The sequence below is a fragment of the Pteronotus mesoamericanus genome, unplaced genomic scaffold (assembly GCF_021234165.1).
Source record: "Pteronotus mesoamericanus isolate MK-2021 breed Mesoamerican mustached bat unplaced genomic scaffold, CSHL_Meso_final contig_82, whole genome shotgun sequence".
Classification (NCBI taxonomy): Eukaryota; Metazoa; Chordata; class Mammalia; order Chiroptera; family Mormoopidae; genus Pteronotus; species Pteronotus mesoamericanus.
Window position 1 is genome coordinate 15149832 of NW_026555265.1, and position 15932 is coordinate 15165763.

Consider the following 15932-nt stretch of genomic DNA (forward strand, 5'->3'; position numbering starts at 1 on the left):
GCTAATTGAAATGAAGAATAATTTATAGGGAGGGAATCAATGGCAGGGTAGGGAAGCTGAGAATCAAATCAGCAATTTGGAATATAAGGAAGCAGAAAACACCCAACCAGAACAGATAAAAGAAAAAAGAATTCCCCCTCATCCCCCTCCCCAACGCCTGCAAAAAAAATGAGGATAGTGTAAAGAGCCTCTGGGACAACTTCAATCATACCAACATTCACATCAGGGGCTGCTGGAAGAAGAGAGAGCAAGGAATTAAAAACCTATTGGAAAAAATGACAGGAAATGACAGAAAAATGACACCTAACTTGGCGAAGGAATTAGACATACAAGTGCAGGAGGAACAGAGAACCCCAAACAAGATGAACCCAAAGAGGCCCACTCCGAGACACAGCATAATGAAAATAATAAAGATTAGAGACAAAGAGAGAATCTTAAGAGCAGCCAAGAGCAGTTAATGACCTTTAAGGGAGGCACCATAAAGACTGTCAGCTGATTTCTCAGCAGAAACTTTGCAGGCCAGAGGGATTGGCATGAAATAGTCAAAGTGATGAAAAGCAAGGAGGACCTACAACCAAGATTACTTACCCAGCAGAACTGCATTTAGAATTGAAGGACAGATAAAGAGCGTCCCAGACAAGAAAAACCTAAAGGAGTTCAACACCACCAAACCAGTATTACATGAAATGTTAAAGGGTCTTCTTTAAGAAAAAGAAAGATTAAAAAATGAACAATAAAATAATAAGAAATATATATCTATCAACAACTGAATTTAAATAACAAAATGTATGAACAAGTAGAACAGGAACAAACTCATACAGATACTTTGACAAGTTGCCAGATGAGAGGGAGGTGGGGGATGGATGAGAAGGTGAAGGGATTTAGAGGAACAAATTTGTAATTACAGAATAGTCATGGTGATGTAAAGTATCACATATGGAATATAGTCAATAGTTTTCTAGTAACTATGGTGTCAGATGTGTACCAGATTTATAGGATGACCGCTTAATAAGTTATATCATGCCTAATTACTGCATCGTACACCTGAAAGTAATATAATATTATATGTCAACAGTAATTGAAAAAATAAAAATGATTTAAAAAAATAAAGTATTAACAGACACACAGAAAAAATAGATGAAATATAGCAACTGTTTTGCATAGTACCTGGCACATAGTGTTTGCTCAATAAATATTAGTAACATGATTTGTCATTAAAAAGAAAAAAATGAAAGCTTCTAAACAACATACATAATTGCTTTCCATTTGCTAAAAAAATCCAACTTATGGGAAAAAGAGCTAGTGTACATTTTATTTTTAATGTGAGATTTGGGGGATAGAGAACTTTGAGTTTACTTTATACATGTGTTTGTAACATTTTCAACAACAAGTGCATGTTACCTTCCAAGTGATGGTGAAATACGGGTTTTAAAATGGTGGATATGATTTAAGAGCCTGGGATGTTGGTGATGTTTCCATTAGCATCTTTTCTGTTGCTTAACTGAATACTTCTGATTAAAACACTCTTCTACTAAGAGTGCTCTCACCTAGTGTTTCTGTGCAGCGACAAAGGTATCATGACTGAGAATCAAGGGACTCAACAGGCAGAGAAAATATACTGTCATACGCACACACAGAAGAATGAGGGGTTGTTTTTTGACAAGAGGGTAAACCATATTGTTAATAATAGAAGAAAAACTGAATTCCTATAGTTCTCAGTCAAATCTGTGAGGGTGTTGGAAGGACAGTACAATTTTTAAAGTAAATCCCGGTGGGTTACTTCAAAGAAAGTAGAAACCAAAATTCTGTGGATATTTAGAATATTAAAGAACAGGCATTTGAGCCAAAAAAATGTTTGCCTACAAAATTTTCTTTCTTTCATTCTCTGCCAAGAGGGTTGTATAAGTCTGTCTTCAGTACCACCCAAAGCCCTCAGTAAAAGGAACACACACAATAAAAAGACAAAGTCTCCAAGTGGAAATTCAATTGTATTTATTTTTCATATACAGAATCAGAGAAGTAAAAACCAGTACCAAAGTCCAGGTAGAATGGTTTGATCTGATTGACTTGGCTGCATACTTCTGTACGCATAGCATTCTAAATTAAAAATAAACACACATATGTCATATTACAAAATGTAGAAGTAAATTTTTTTAAAAGTTAAAGTACTAGCACATAAATGATGTAGTGTGTTAGGGAAACGGTCTCTGTCAATTGTCCATTTTCCCAATTAAATTATTCTACAATTTCTTTTTAATAGCTTTTTTTTCCATAAAAGTTGTACTTTCAGAAATTACTTCCTAATGTCATGAGAACACAACTCGTAATTACCAACACTTGTGTCACTCCAGATCACCTTCTTCTGCATAGAGCCTTCCTACCCCACTGGGGAACGCCCGGCCCCCCACCCCCAGCACACTAACGCTTTTGTTCTGTTTGACGTGCTTCCTGTGGAAGAGATGGCATTTCACATCCTAAATACTATGGTGAAATACTAAGAATTACTTAGATTTAACAGAGTTGCAAATAGGTTTTAACAATGTATTAACTTTAAGAAAATGTGTTTAATCAGAAAAAAACCCTAGAAAGATCTCCAAAATTATTTTTCAATTTCAATTTTAATATGCCTTTTCTATGGCAAAACCATTGGATGAAATGCTGAAATTTATTGATTGACGTAGGAATAAATGACTAGATATCCTGGCAGTTGTTCTCTAATAAGAAAAACAGTATATAAATAGCACCTTATCATGATTCTGCAGGGATTTTAACACTTACAATAATAGGAAATAGCCTTTAAAAAGCTGTTCTTACGTCGATTTCTAGCTTTAGTGTTCTTTAACAAAGGTCATATTTTATGGCCTTAAAAACAAACAGAAAATTATATCTGGCTTTATCTATTCGTAAACACATATTCAGGGTCCATATTTAATTCTGGAAAAATATTTATGTTCATTAATAAATGTTTCAACTAATTTCTCTAGAAAAAATTCTAGTGTTTTCTAATGCCACAAGCTTACTAGGAAATTACTTCTAAAAATTGATAATATAAATCATCGATGTTTTAACTACTTAAAAAAAAGAGGGGTATCTGTTTCTTTTACGTTTAATAACCTGAAAATGAGTCTATAAAAATATTTTTTAAAAAAATACAGTAACACTGCTCAGTTTTGTTAGGTCCCTTGTTTTGTTTTTGTTTTTTCCTTAGAATGTACAACTCTTCTTGCAATTATTGCTAACATAAGAGAAAAAGAAATAGTGCTCCCTTCAATTTAGTAGCAACAAAAACATCACCCCCATCTCTCTCAGAGCACTTGGAGAGAGAGAAGGAATCAGAGGAACATAAACCATGGGTCCTTCAGGAAAAAGAATCACTTCATTGTGTTGGAAGCGACAGCAAGCTTCTGCCCTTGTCCTCCTAATGCTCAGCATCAGCATGGACAGGGCTACACTATCCCTGCCCCTCCCCCTCCACATAAAGTGCACCAAAGCCTTCTTTTCTTCTACAACAGTCTTTTGGTACAAAGGTTGTAGTAGAAAATTGCGGTTTTGTTCTTTTGGGGCACCTCTTATACGTCTAGCTTGTCTTGCTTTTGGGGTGCTATAACTTGTCTATTTCCACTTCACAACTGGTGTGCTTTCACTGTATTCCATAACTTTTACTACTTCATCTCTGACCTTTTCACATGCCTTCTTTCCAACAAGATAAAATGTATTCTTTCTGTCTATATTCTGATAGATCGAAAAGGATCTTATTTAAGATTCTGAACAAATAAGCCCCTTTGGGGATTGAAGGGCTCCTCCCAGAGACCTGAATTATTGTCTTTCTAAAAAGATATTAAATTCATAGATTATAAATAATGTCAGTTGAAAATATTAAACAGCTGAGGACTTCATTGGCAATGCAGACAGAGTGCATGCCAGGTGAACCTGATGCTCTCTCTCAGTCCTTAAAAGCTAGTAAAAAATAATTTTTGGTTACATAAGAGGTATTGAGTACATATTTCATGCCTTTTTATACCAACTGTAGCAAACAGGGTTAGGGTAACATACTTAGGAATCAATTTTACTGAATTCAGAAACGTAAGTCTCCACCATACGCCCGCAGAGGGCATTTTTTTAAAACGTCAGTCAGAGATCTGCTTCATCCTTCAAACAGTTTCATAGATAAGACTATTTTAAACACTTGAAATCTTAAAAGCAAAACTGACAAGGCTTCAGAATTTAAAAAGCAACAGCTTACTGTGTGTGCCATCAGGTTGAAAGCTATGCTTTCCCGATGTTTTCAGAACAGTTTCAAAAGGCAAAATTATAGTTGCCACTGATTTATCAAAAAACATTTGGCTGCCCTTTGTCATCAGCTACAAAATTATAGTGCGTCATAAAATAAACATCAAATTCTAAGCTGCAATTTTTAAAAATCCAACTTGCTATTTTAAAATGTTTTGTTTAATAAATGCTCATAATTAGTACCAAACTGGTCTCTTTCCTAAGATCTGTAGCGTAGGAACGTGACTAATACTGCTGCTACTCTCCTGCTGGAAGGACTAGTTGTCTAGATGCTATGCCATAAATGGAAGATAAACTAATGAGTGTGCCTTTGTAAATACGGAGTAATAATCATCAAAACCAGCACGGATTCAAAACTACATTGTTTTCCATACAGCAGAATCTTACTATCCATATGATGATTTTTTTAAAGCTTGGGTTAAATATTTGAAGCATTTGGTACTACGGTCATCAATACAGTTTTTGAAACTGTAAATCGGGTCTCATTTTGTGTACATTTCCTGGATCGAGCCGCCTGTCAGAAGTCACTGCCTGTGGTCAGCTTTTTATGGTTTATAATCAACTGATGTATAAATTTCAACTAACACCCATAAAGCTTAGTCATGGGGGCTGCAGAGAGAAAAGCAGAGAAACAATTCTGCATGGCCCACCACAGGAATGCAGGCTTGCAGAAAATGAAAATAGAATATTTATTTACGTTTAACTTAAGTTACTGTCAATCAAATCCAGGCAATGATTAAACTGGCCAAATGGAAAGGAGGGAGCATGAGTCATGGAGGCAGAAAGCGGTTCACCTGCAGACTTGCTCTGCTCCGTCACTTCTTCCAAGAGGCCCAGGAAATGTCAGGTCATGGCTGCACCCAAGTTACAATGGTATTGGTTACAGCCAGGTTAGAAAGGGCTCGCTTTTGTTCAGAGCAGACTCTACATCATTGAAGAGGGGGATCAGATCTTCAGATTCCAAAGTGCCGAGGTCCACATTGGTTCCTGGAAGACAGTCTAGAAAATCAGGGAAACGGGTCTGCTGAGGATTGATGTTCATGGGCGTCTGTCCTGCGTTTTCTCCTGTAACAGAATAAAAGGAAACCATTTTAACTCCTTTTTTAAGCTCGAAGGACAGGCCAAGTGTTAACATAACTCTCATCCTCATTTTTGTTGTGTCTACATTTAATCAGAAGATTATATTGCTGCAGGTCTAAAATATTCCCTCTCTGGGCAAAATTCCAGCTACCACAACTGACGCTGAGCTGGTGATATTCACTCCTAGGAGACACAGAGATGCCGGCTGAATCTTTAACTGCTCTCAGTAGACATGGTCCAGAGTAGGGAGATAGGGAAGGCGCATGTGAAGGCCCTTTGGGTCTGACCTACGACCTGTGCCTTCCCATGACGGCAGCATGAAGAGCTGTTTTGTGAAAGAGAGGCCCTGCCTGTAATAGCTTCCTCATTATAGGGCTGTAATCTCAGGATTTAATTGCAAGCTTCTATGCACCCATATCCTCCCTCTTTACGTTCAAAGATAGTAGTGAGGAGTTTCTTTTAACCATGTTATTAAAAGGCTGTCTTCATTGATGGCTCTAGGGATCAATTTCAAAGCATTTTATAAAGTGGATTCTGTAGATCATCCCGCTTCCTCCACACACACATACACAGCCCACCCAACTACCTGCCTTTCTCACACTGCATATGAGTCACCATGAATCAAGTGTACAAAGGTTCTGAGAGGTCTTGCAGTAAAACAACAACAACAACAACAACAACAACAACAACAACTTTCATTTATCTTATTTGTTTGGGAATCTATTTCCTAAGCCTATGGAATCACCTAATCCAATTTTAGTAGAATGTATATCCAGATACAAGTAGAGGCTACACAACACGGTTGAGAAAATGCTAATCTAGAGGAAGGATAAGCATCTGGGGTATAACATGAGGAACAGATGTTCCTTATGAATAACAGTATAGGAGAAAATGTTCTGACCTTTGTGCGAGGAGAATGACTTTTTTAGCCTTGTGAACTTAGACACACATAACTTGTACATATATGAGTTGTCTAGCCCTCAGTTTACTTATATGTAATTGGGATTACAGTACCTTTATCACAAACTGGAGTAGACTCCCAAACGATGTGTACCACAAGCCCATGGCTCTGGGCACCATTTGCACATACAAACTCATATACACACACAACTACAACAAATGTTTGCTGATTGTGTTAGAGAAAGAAGAACTTTGGAACTCAATCTTGTTGATTATATAGTATTAGAACAGCTAGATAATTCAAGCAATTTTCTGAAGGCATACAATATACCCAAGGACTGGGGAGCACTGACAGCTAAGGCCAGCTTCCACACAGCATCATTTTTAAGAAACTCATTGTTAGCTTCTGTGTCTCAAAAGTGCAGTAGCATTCCAGAGAAGCATGCATAGAAATTTCACTATTCTGAGTAAAACTGCAGAAAATTTCTTTTAACCATATGCATTAAATACTTTCTAGGGAGAAAAATTACATCTCTCCTGGTGATGAGGGAACATAATCAAACTTTTATTTTGGTGATAGCAAAGCTTAATGACTTCTCTATGACTCATAAAATATCAATGCTTCTTAATAATATTTTATAGGATTTTCATTGCAAAAGGCAATGAAAAATTAAATTAAGTTTAACCACATATTGAAAAACATCAAAAGAAAAAAGAAAATCCAAAATAACTTTTTCTACCCACTAGAGTGTAACAGATGCAAGTGAGGTTTAAAATATCTGATCTCAGGTGCCAGATGTATTTTTTTCTTTATCTCCATTTAGAATCATTTATCTCTATTGATTTGCCATTTAAATTTCTAATAACTTAAAAGTATATTCTTTTTAGCCAAAAAAAAAACTCCCTGTTTTAAAGAATTCCTCTTCTCCTTTCTCCTCAGACATTGAAAGCATGAGACTAGCTAAGGTTCTTTGTTGAGGTAAACAATTTTAAAATATCTCTGTTTGGAGCAACTTTGCAATCTTTTTGGTCTTTGCAGCATTATCCACCTAAATTATCAGTGGGCTGATGCACTCACTTAACTGGGTTAACTTGGAGCCCTAACATTTATCAAGTTCCTTCGGTACATTACCTCAGCCTCCTTAGAAGGAGAAGTGAAGGCCACGTTCTGTGATCTCATGACCCCTCACAACTCTAAGAACTGAGCACATTACTCTGCCTTCGTAGGTGAGAAATCTGTGGCCCAGAGAGGCTACACGTTACCCAAAGTCACTACCAGGAAGCAGAGAAGCAAGAATTCAACTTAGGCTTCCTGTCTGCAATGATTATGTTCTTTTCAGGACAACACTTAATTCCACATTGTGGCTTTAAAACATTTCCCATTTATCCACTCGAGGCCATCTTCTTATTTATTTATTTATATTTTTATTTTACGTCAACCTTAGATTTAGGTGTCCCTAGCCTTTTTTAATTTAACTTTGTTCTTTTATCTTTACTGGCTTCCCAGTGTTTAAAAGATGAAGCAAACAATTATTAAACAGAGGAAGGAGCCATTCCAAAGAGGGCAAAATAAATCTCACACCAAAAAATAAAGAGATGAAGAAAGAAAAGGGAGGCAGGAACAGAGGGAAAAATCTGAGTAGTAAATTAAAGTAAAACAAAACAAACAGTTCAAACTATTCCCATGTGACTCCTCACAAGACTGTGCAATCCTCTAAATAGGGACATGATGCCCTACCAGGAGACCCCAGGACAGCTGCTCCAGCGTCCTACACTGGCGGGCTGAGGCTGTCTCCTGTCAGACCGATAATTTAAATTCAGAGTAGGAAGAGCAGGCACCTTGGAGCAGAGCGTGACTAACACAGGCACAATGGACAACAGCGTTGAGAAAGCAATTATTTTTATCACAGAACAAATTAATTTTCTATCATCAGTGAGGATAAAAGAGAAACTTGCATTGAAAAACTCCAATTACTGGACACCTCAGCTGTCTTCTATTTTTGGTTCTAGAATGTCTTCTGGAAGTTTAGGACTTTGATAATTAAGTCTAGATTTGGCTAATAAGACCAAATCCAGTTTTTGCTATTGAAGGTCTTACTCCTTGAAAAGAGGAGAAAAGAAGAGGTAACCAGGAAACCAACTGAGGCCTGGCCAGAAGGGGGAACAGACTTGGGACAAGGTTAAAGACACCTGACTCCCATTAACTGCTGAGGTAGGACATGGTTACCATTGGGATTTGGAGCTGACAATTTAGAATCCTTTGAGTTGCTTAACTTTCCAAACGCCCACTGCCAATTGCCTCCTAAATGCAGCGAATGACATGAAAAAAATCTGCACGCTGGTGGAACTACAAAGCAATACCCTTCTCAAGAGACAAAGTGTCCCATACATTACAGCTAAAAACCAAACAGCATTTAACTATTCACCCGTTGAAGAACAGAAAAACAGACAGTGGTGTGTTAATGAGAGTGTGAGGAAAGGACTGTATGAAGCAAGGACAAGCAAAAGCAAAAAACAACAAAAAGGCAGAATTTAAAATCTTGTGCCCATACATAAACTATGTTTGTATAAACTACGGGGAAGGGGCTAGAGTTTATTAATAGCTCTTAAGGAGTTGGGTGGCTTTTTAGTTGTCATTTTATATTGTTTTCAGATTAATGGTTCTTGTTCAATTTTAGAATTGAGATGACTAAAAAGATGATTTAGAAGTGCAAACACACTGCAAGTCCTCGCAGGCTTCGCTCCTACCTGTGTCCATCTCATCCACGTTGCTGAGGAAGTCCTCCGGAGTTGTGGGGACACTGTAGCACCCTAACCCCAGGCCACTGTCGTTGCTCTGCTCCCTCGAATGATATGGCCCTCTGGAGAGCAAAAGATGGAGAAACTTCAGTGTGAACCCAATAAAGATATTTCCAAGTTAGAATAGTCATGAAAACCCTAACCCAGTGTAGTTCTGTCATTCTACCCAACTTTCCAGGTAATGAAGACAAGCAGACTTTGTACCTCCTTTTATTTTTTTTGAAACATGCATCCTAATGTCAATGAAATTAATAAATTGCAGGCAAATAAAATTGGCTGTTCATAGTAAACTGACATTGATTTCCTTTTACCTTCAAAATAATTTTAACACTACTTATGTTAATTTTTTAAAACACAAAACAATGTTAAACATTGCTTTTGGATGCACACATTATCAGGCAATAAGAAGTATAAAGGTACATGTGATGAACACATGCCACCTTGCAAATAGTGCTACCACTAAGGAGAGAAGAAAAAGAAGACACATTTCAGTAGTAAAAGAGATGAGTTTAAATATTAATTGTAATACTTATTTCAAAAATATAAGATCTGGGTTTTGGGTACATAGGTAAATCTTACATTATTCTTTATACTTTTCTAACATTTGAAATACTTTTAAATTAAGAATTTAAAAACTTTCTTTCATTATTTCAGCTATTGTTTTCATCCCTGTATTTTTAATAACTTTCAAAATTGTATCTGTTTGCCAGAATCCTCTGGAAGGACAGAAAAGGCACAGGAAATAGAATACTGACCTTTATTTGACTTTAATTTAAAGACTATAATCAAGGTTGACGACTTCTACTCATGAATATACCCCCCGTTTTTTTACTTTTTTCATTGATTATGCTATTACAGTTGTCCCAATTTTTTCCCTTTTGCTCCCCTCCACCCTCACCCCGCTCAAGCAATCCCCCCTCCTTTGTTCATGTCCGTGGGTCATGCATATTAAGTTCTTCGGCAACTCCATTTCCCATGCTTGCTCTTAACATCCCTCTGCCTATCAGGTAACTACCAATTTGTACTTTTAATCCCTCCCCCTTTTCCCTCATTCCTCCAGAACCCCCTCCCCACTGGTCACCATCTTAATGCTCTCCCTATCTATGATTCTGTTTCTGTTCTGCTCATTTGGTTTTTTAGAGTCAGTTGTTGATAGTTAAGTGTTTATTGCCATTTTAATGTTCATAGTTTTGATCTTCTTTTTCTTAGTCCTTTAAAATTTCATATAATAATGGTTTAGTCAAGAATAACTCCTTTAGCTTTAACTTGTCTGGGACGCGCTTTGTCTGCTCTTTGATTCTAAATGGTAGCTTTGCTGGGTAGAGCAATCTAGGTTGAAGGTCCTTGCTTTTCATGACTTTAAATACTTCTTGCTAATCCCTTCTAGCCTGCAAAGTTTCTTTTGAGAAATCATCTAACGGCCCTATGGCAATTCCTTTGTAGATAATTACCTGCCTTTTTCTTGTTGCTTTTAAGATTCTCTGTTTATCTTTAACCTTTGGCTTTTTAATTATGATGTGTCTTGGTGTGGGCCTCTTGGGACTCTCTGTGCTTCCTGGACTCTTGTGTCCATTTCCTTCACCAAATTAGGGAAGTTTTCTTTTATTTTTTCAAGTAGGTTTCCAATTTCTTTCTCATTCTCTTCTTGTGGCATCCCTATAATGTGAATATTGGAACATTTGAAGTTGTCCCAGAGGCTCCTTACACTATCCTTAATTTTTTGGATTCTTTTTTCCTCTTACTTTACTGATTGGATGTCTTTTTCTTCCTTATGTTCCAAATCATTGATTTGATTCTCGGATTCATTCACTTACAGGAAAACAACATCCACTTGTTTTCCTGTAAATTGTTCTTTATTTCAATTAGTGTATTCTTTGTTTCTGACTGGATATTTTTTATGCTGTTGAGGTCCTCACTAAGTCTTTGAGCATCCTTATAACCAGTATTTTGCGCTCTGCATCTGATAGATTGCTTATCTCCATTTTGTTTAGTTCTTCCTGAAGTTCTGTTCTGCTCTCTCATTTGAGCCATATTTCTCTGTCTCCTCATTTTGGCAGCCTTCTTGTGTTTGTTTCTATATATTAAATAGAGCTGCTTTGTCTCTGTGACTTGGTAGCATGGCCTAATGTAGTAGGTGTCCTATAGGGTCCAGTGGCACAGCCTATCCTATCTCCCAAGCTGGGTATTCGAGGCGCACCCTTTATTTGGGCTGAGTACTCCCTCCACTTACAGATGAGTTTTGATTGCTGTCAGAAGATCAATGGCAGCGGGGGGTGGGGGAAGGGGGGAGGCACGATTTACCCAGTTCAGACAACTGGTAGGACTGGCTGTGACCTCTGGCCAGCAACCACTTCCCTCCGTGGCTTGTGGAGGTGGTTGGGTGGTGTTCTGACTCTGACGTGGTCTGTAACTGTCTGCTGGGTGTGCAGACTCTGAGGTTTCCTGGGAAGTGCAGGCCAAGGTCAGCCTCTACCTGTGTTCTGTCTGGGGCCCCTTGGCATAAGCTATAAAGTGATCTGAGGATGGTTGCTGCTAGTGCCGGGTCTCGGGCCACTCAGCAAGAGGTATGGGTGGCTGGGCTCAGCTGTTGCTTGTTTGAGCAGATTTAGGAAGGTCTGAAGCCTCCAACTAGTCCAGCCCTTCATTTGGAAAAGCCACTGTTACCAGGGAGGGAGGGTTGCTTGGGTAGGCCTGTAAGTTGGATGGGGCAGACCCTTAGGTAATTGTCAGGGCGGGGCTTACCATGTGAGCCAGGTTGATGGAGCTTCAGACATGGTGCCACTGCACTGTGGCTCTGCGTGGGGGAGGGGTCAGAAAAAATACAATGGCTACTGTCTGCAGTTCTGTCTGGGAGGAAGCTATACCCCAGTTCTAGCCCTCATGCCAGATACTTCACTTTCTCCCCATGAGCCACTGGTGCCCTTCAAGCTGCTGCCCCCTTTCTGGAGCTCAGAGGGAGTGAATCTGAGGAAGTTCATGTGTGATGTGAAGCCCTTTAACAAGAGAGGCCTAAGAATCCCTCAGTTTCTTCCTCTGACCCAACCCCGACTGGTTTTTACAGCCAGAAGTTATGGGGACTTTTCTCCCTGGCAGTGGAACCCTGGGGCTGGGTGGTCTGGTGTGGGAGTGGGATCCTTCATTCCTGGGATATCTGTCCATTTTATATCCACCATACATGGGTCTGGGACCAGCCAGGTCCAAGTGTCCGTATCTCCACCCCTCCATCCCTTCTACCCGTCTGGATGAATGTGGTTTCTTTAATTCCTGAGTTGTTGGCCTTCCATACAGCTCAATTTTCTGGCAGTTCTGAGTGATGGTTGTTCTATACTTTAGGTGTAGTTTTGCTGTGGTTGTGCAAGGAGGTGAGCTGCATTTAACTATGCTTCCACCTTAACTGGAAGTTGATATTCCTGACAGAATTCTCTTTTCCATCTGCCCATATGTTTCCTATTCTAAATCATCTCTTTTTATGATTTTATTGTGAAATAATTTTAGAATCTCATAGAGGATGCAAAAGAAATAGAGATTCCTATGCAGTCTCCACCCTGCTTCCCCCTACATAACCGCAGTACAATGATCAAAACCAGGAAATTGACATCACATAATACCATTAAGTAAACTACAGACCTTATTCACATTTCACCATAAACACCACTTCTTAATTATTACGTTCTCTATTTGCCACATGGAATGCTTCCCCCTACACTGGCTACATAAAACCACAAGAATCTTCCAAATAATTACTGTGCAACACCATCCCATAGAAATTATAAGTTCATCCCCATTTTAAAATTATTCACTAGGTATTTGAGATTTTAAAAAAAGTAGATAACTTCCTCTGCTTTTATTTTTCCTGCCACCACTCTCGACTTGCTGCCTCTATCCTCACTCTAACCTCCGGCTCCCTACCTTTTCCCAACATAAACAAAGACTCATCATACTCTGGACCACAAAATAAAGAAAGCAAAAATAAATAGCCCCAAAATGTAAACTTACCCATTGAGGAAAGGATCTGAGCTATTATTAGTGATGGATCTCATGTCTGGGGTCATGGCAGGGGGGTTGACAGCAGCCTGAACCGTGGCCAGAGTCTCTGCTTCCATGGGGAGCTGTCTACAGAGGGCGGCTTCCTGGAAAGATATACCAGTCACAGAAAGAGACACGAGTTATTCCCTTGGTCACAAGGATCAGAACAAAGCATGTGTCATATGGAAAAGTTTCACTAAATACAAAGCATTTTACATTTACTCCTAATTTGCCTGGAAGGCAGTTAAGGTAGCAACTGTCCCACCCATCCGATTGTTTAAATATCCAAATCTTTTTGGATAAAACATTTTCAGCCTCTCAAAACATTTTCTCAGAGACAAGGCTATTTTTATCTCAGGTGCTCAGACCACGTCTAAATCAATCAAAGCAACTGGACTCCTCTAGAAGCAGGAACCCTCTGGTCTCTGCCATTTACGGGCCTTAAAACTCTGGGTTACAGAGTTCGGGCTCTACATTAAGTCGTATCTGGCTATTTTATATCAATAGCCAGGAGAGCAAAACAACCAGTTAAAAAGTTTGTCAACCAGTCTTTCTATTTGACTAATTATTTTCTTGACCTGACTAAAATGGCTGAAGGTTAGGGAAGCATGCAGACACAATCTAAATCCTACTGACAATTAACTGAGAGCATAGTAAAAATTAGGAGCTAGAATTTTTTTTTTTTTTTTAAAGCTAGCACTACTTTGTGAAGGAGAATCAATTCAAAGGTTATAGATTTGACTGTAATTATTTTCTCCAGGTATAACCCACAGGGAGTCTCTCCCATTTTTACAAACATGATCAGACATCAAATTTCTTCCAAAGTTGCTGCTGTTTCCAGAGAAGAATACTTTTGTCTGTTCACACTTCATCCAAAACCAAGACTCGGCCCTTCCCATAGGTACGTCTATCAGCTGCTCACTTTCCAGACTAATGACATTGGTCTCATTGTCCCTTAAATCCCCAAACCATGGCTACAATGGCAAAGAGGATATTTAAACCATCTAGGTTACAGTATGTTTGTTAGATCTGTTCCAGCCCTAACATGCTATGATTTTACAGAGTAACTGCTGTCTAGACAAGTCTAATGAAGTCATCGGCTACAAAAATTTTCGGTTACTAGAGTTCATTGCACTGTTACTAGGAGTTCTGGTAGCATGACTCTTACAAGCTGAGAGAGACCTGATTGATAAGACACTACATTGTGAACGTATACTGAACTTATTAACCTGGCTAGGAAGGGCTTCTGGTTCACTTCTGCTCTTTCATGTTGCAAATAATCAGAATGTTTAACGAACAAATTTTATTCAGTTAATCCATGAAAGGCAAACCAAAAAAAGGAGTTTTTTTTTAAAGGTAATCTTAACCCATAATCCAAATCTTGGAAGTCTCTTTTTGATAAATCTAGAAAAATGGGATATTTTCTAATAGCTCTCTTTCCATGGCAGGCAGAGTGCACAGGAAACCCTACTGTCCAACCAAAGCTCACCTGAAGGTCTCATGTGGATGAACAGCAGGCACTAAACCTGTTGTGAGGAAACTGGAACCCACCAACCTTTAAGCACATTCATACACTAATAAATGTGGGGTTTACCCCCCAAATTGATGCCCTTTGAAACAAGGTGAAGAGATGATTGCATTTCATTGTATTTGACATAATTGGATCACCATATGTTTTAAGAATACTGAATAAATTTGAAATTTTTAGGTGGTCTGAATATACATATAAGAATCATTTCTGGAATTTCATAGGATAAAAAATACATATTACACACAAAAAGTATATGAATTGTTATTAATCTGTTATGATATGATATGAAAATGTTTAAATTATAAGAAAAATATCAGAAACTAGGGACACTATATATAGCTCTAAACTTTTCCTCTTCATTTTTTAAAAAAGATTTTATTTATTTATTTTTAGAGAGGTGAGAAGAGAGAGAGAGAAACATCAATGTGCGAGAGAAGTATCGATTGGTTGCCTCTCATGTGCTCCCAACCAAAGACCTGGGCCACAACTCAGGCATGTACCTTGAACAGGAATTGAACCAGCGACCTTTCAGTCTGCAGTACGACGCCTGAACCACTGAGCCACACCAGTCAGGGCTCCTCATTTAAATTACTCCTAGCATATTTCAAATAAATACAATATAGATCTTTTATGCTTTTATGTGGCTAAATATATAAATAAAATTCAAAAGAACTATATAATAATCAAAGCTGAAAGAACCTATACTGTATTTGGGAAAACATTTGCGCCATTTCACATCTGTTTCCTCTATTTTAAATTAAAGACAACCAAAGTTCCATTCTTCGGCATCGGTATCTCCCACTTTGAAGACTTGATTCCCATGTCATCCTAAGTGCAATACCATGTTCCATCTGCAGGGGACTCACAGAATCATATCCCACCTTCAAATGACTAACAAATGAGAGAATTCAAAGAGGGTGTTTGTTGATGGCACCTGAACAATCACTCTGAAATTTAAATTAGGCTAGTATGAGTTAGAAGTTTATTATAGGGGCAACACTCTCCAAGATTATTCCAACATTATTCTTGGGTCAGAAGTCAGTGCCACAGAGCAGCCAATCTGAAGATTGTGTTGGCCCCCGGCTGGAAACCCACCTACGTACGAATGGCCCACAAAGCCCTGCAGGACAGCCCTGTCCATGTCTCATTCTTCACCTCTGACATGTCCCCTCCCTCACTCCCTACCCGCTGCCTCTCCCACTTCCAGCATCTGCACCAGCCGTTCCTCTGCTTGAAACATGCTCCTCAGCTCTTCCCACAGTCCACTCCCTCACTTAATGTTTGTGCCCAACAAAAATGCCATCTC

General features: G+C 38.6%; 1 protein-coding gene across 1 annotated transcript in view; it reads right to left on the reverse strand.

Annotated features, from left to right (window-relative positions):
- Window positions 1-2009: 2009 nt before the first annotated feature.
- Window positions 2010-15932, reverse strand: part of WWTR1 (WW domain containing transcription regulator 1) — a 128232-nt gene continuing 114309 nt past the window's right edge. Inside the window, exons 5-7 of the mRNA XM_054585193.1 lie at window positions 13066-13199; window positions 9019-9131; window positions 2010-5355 (exon numbers count right to left, since the gene is read on the reverse strand). Coding sequence (XP_054441168.1) covers window positions 5171-5355; window positions 9019-9131; window positions 13066-13199 — 432 coding nt within the window. The 3' untranslated portion in view covers window positions 2010-5170. The remainder of the gene's footprint in view (window positions 5356-9018; window positions 9132-13065; window positions 13200-15932) is intronic.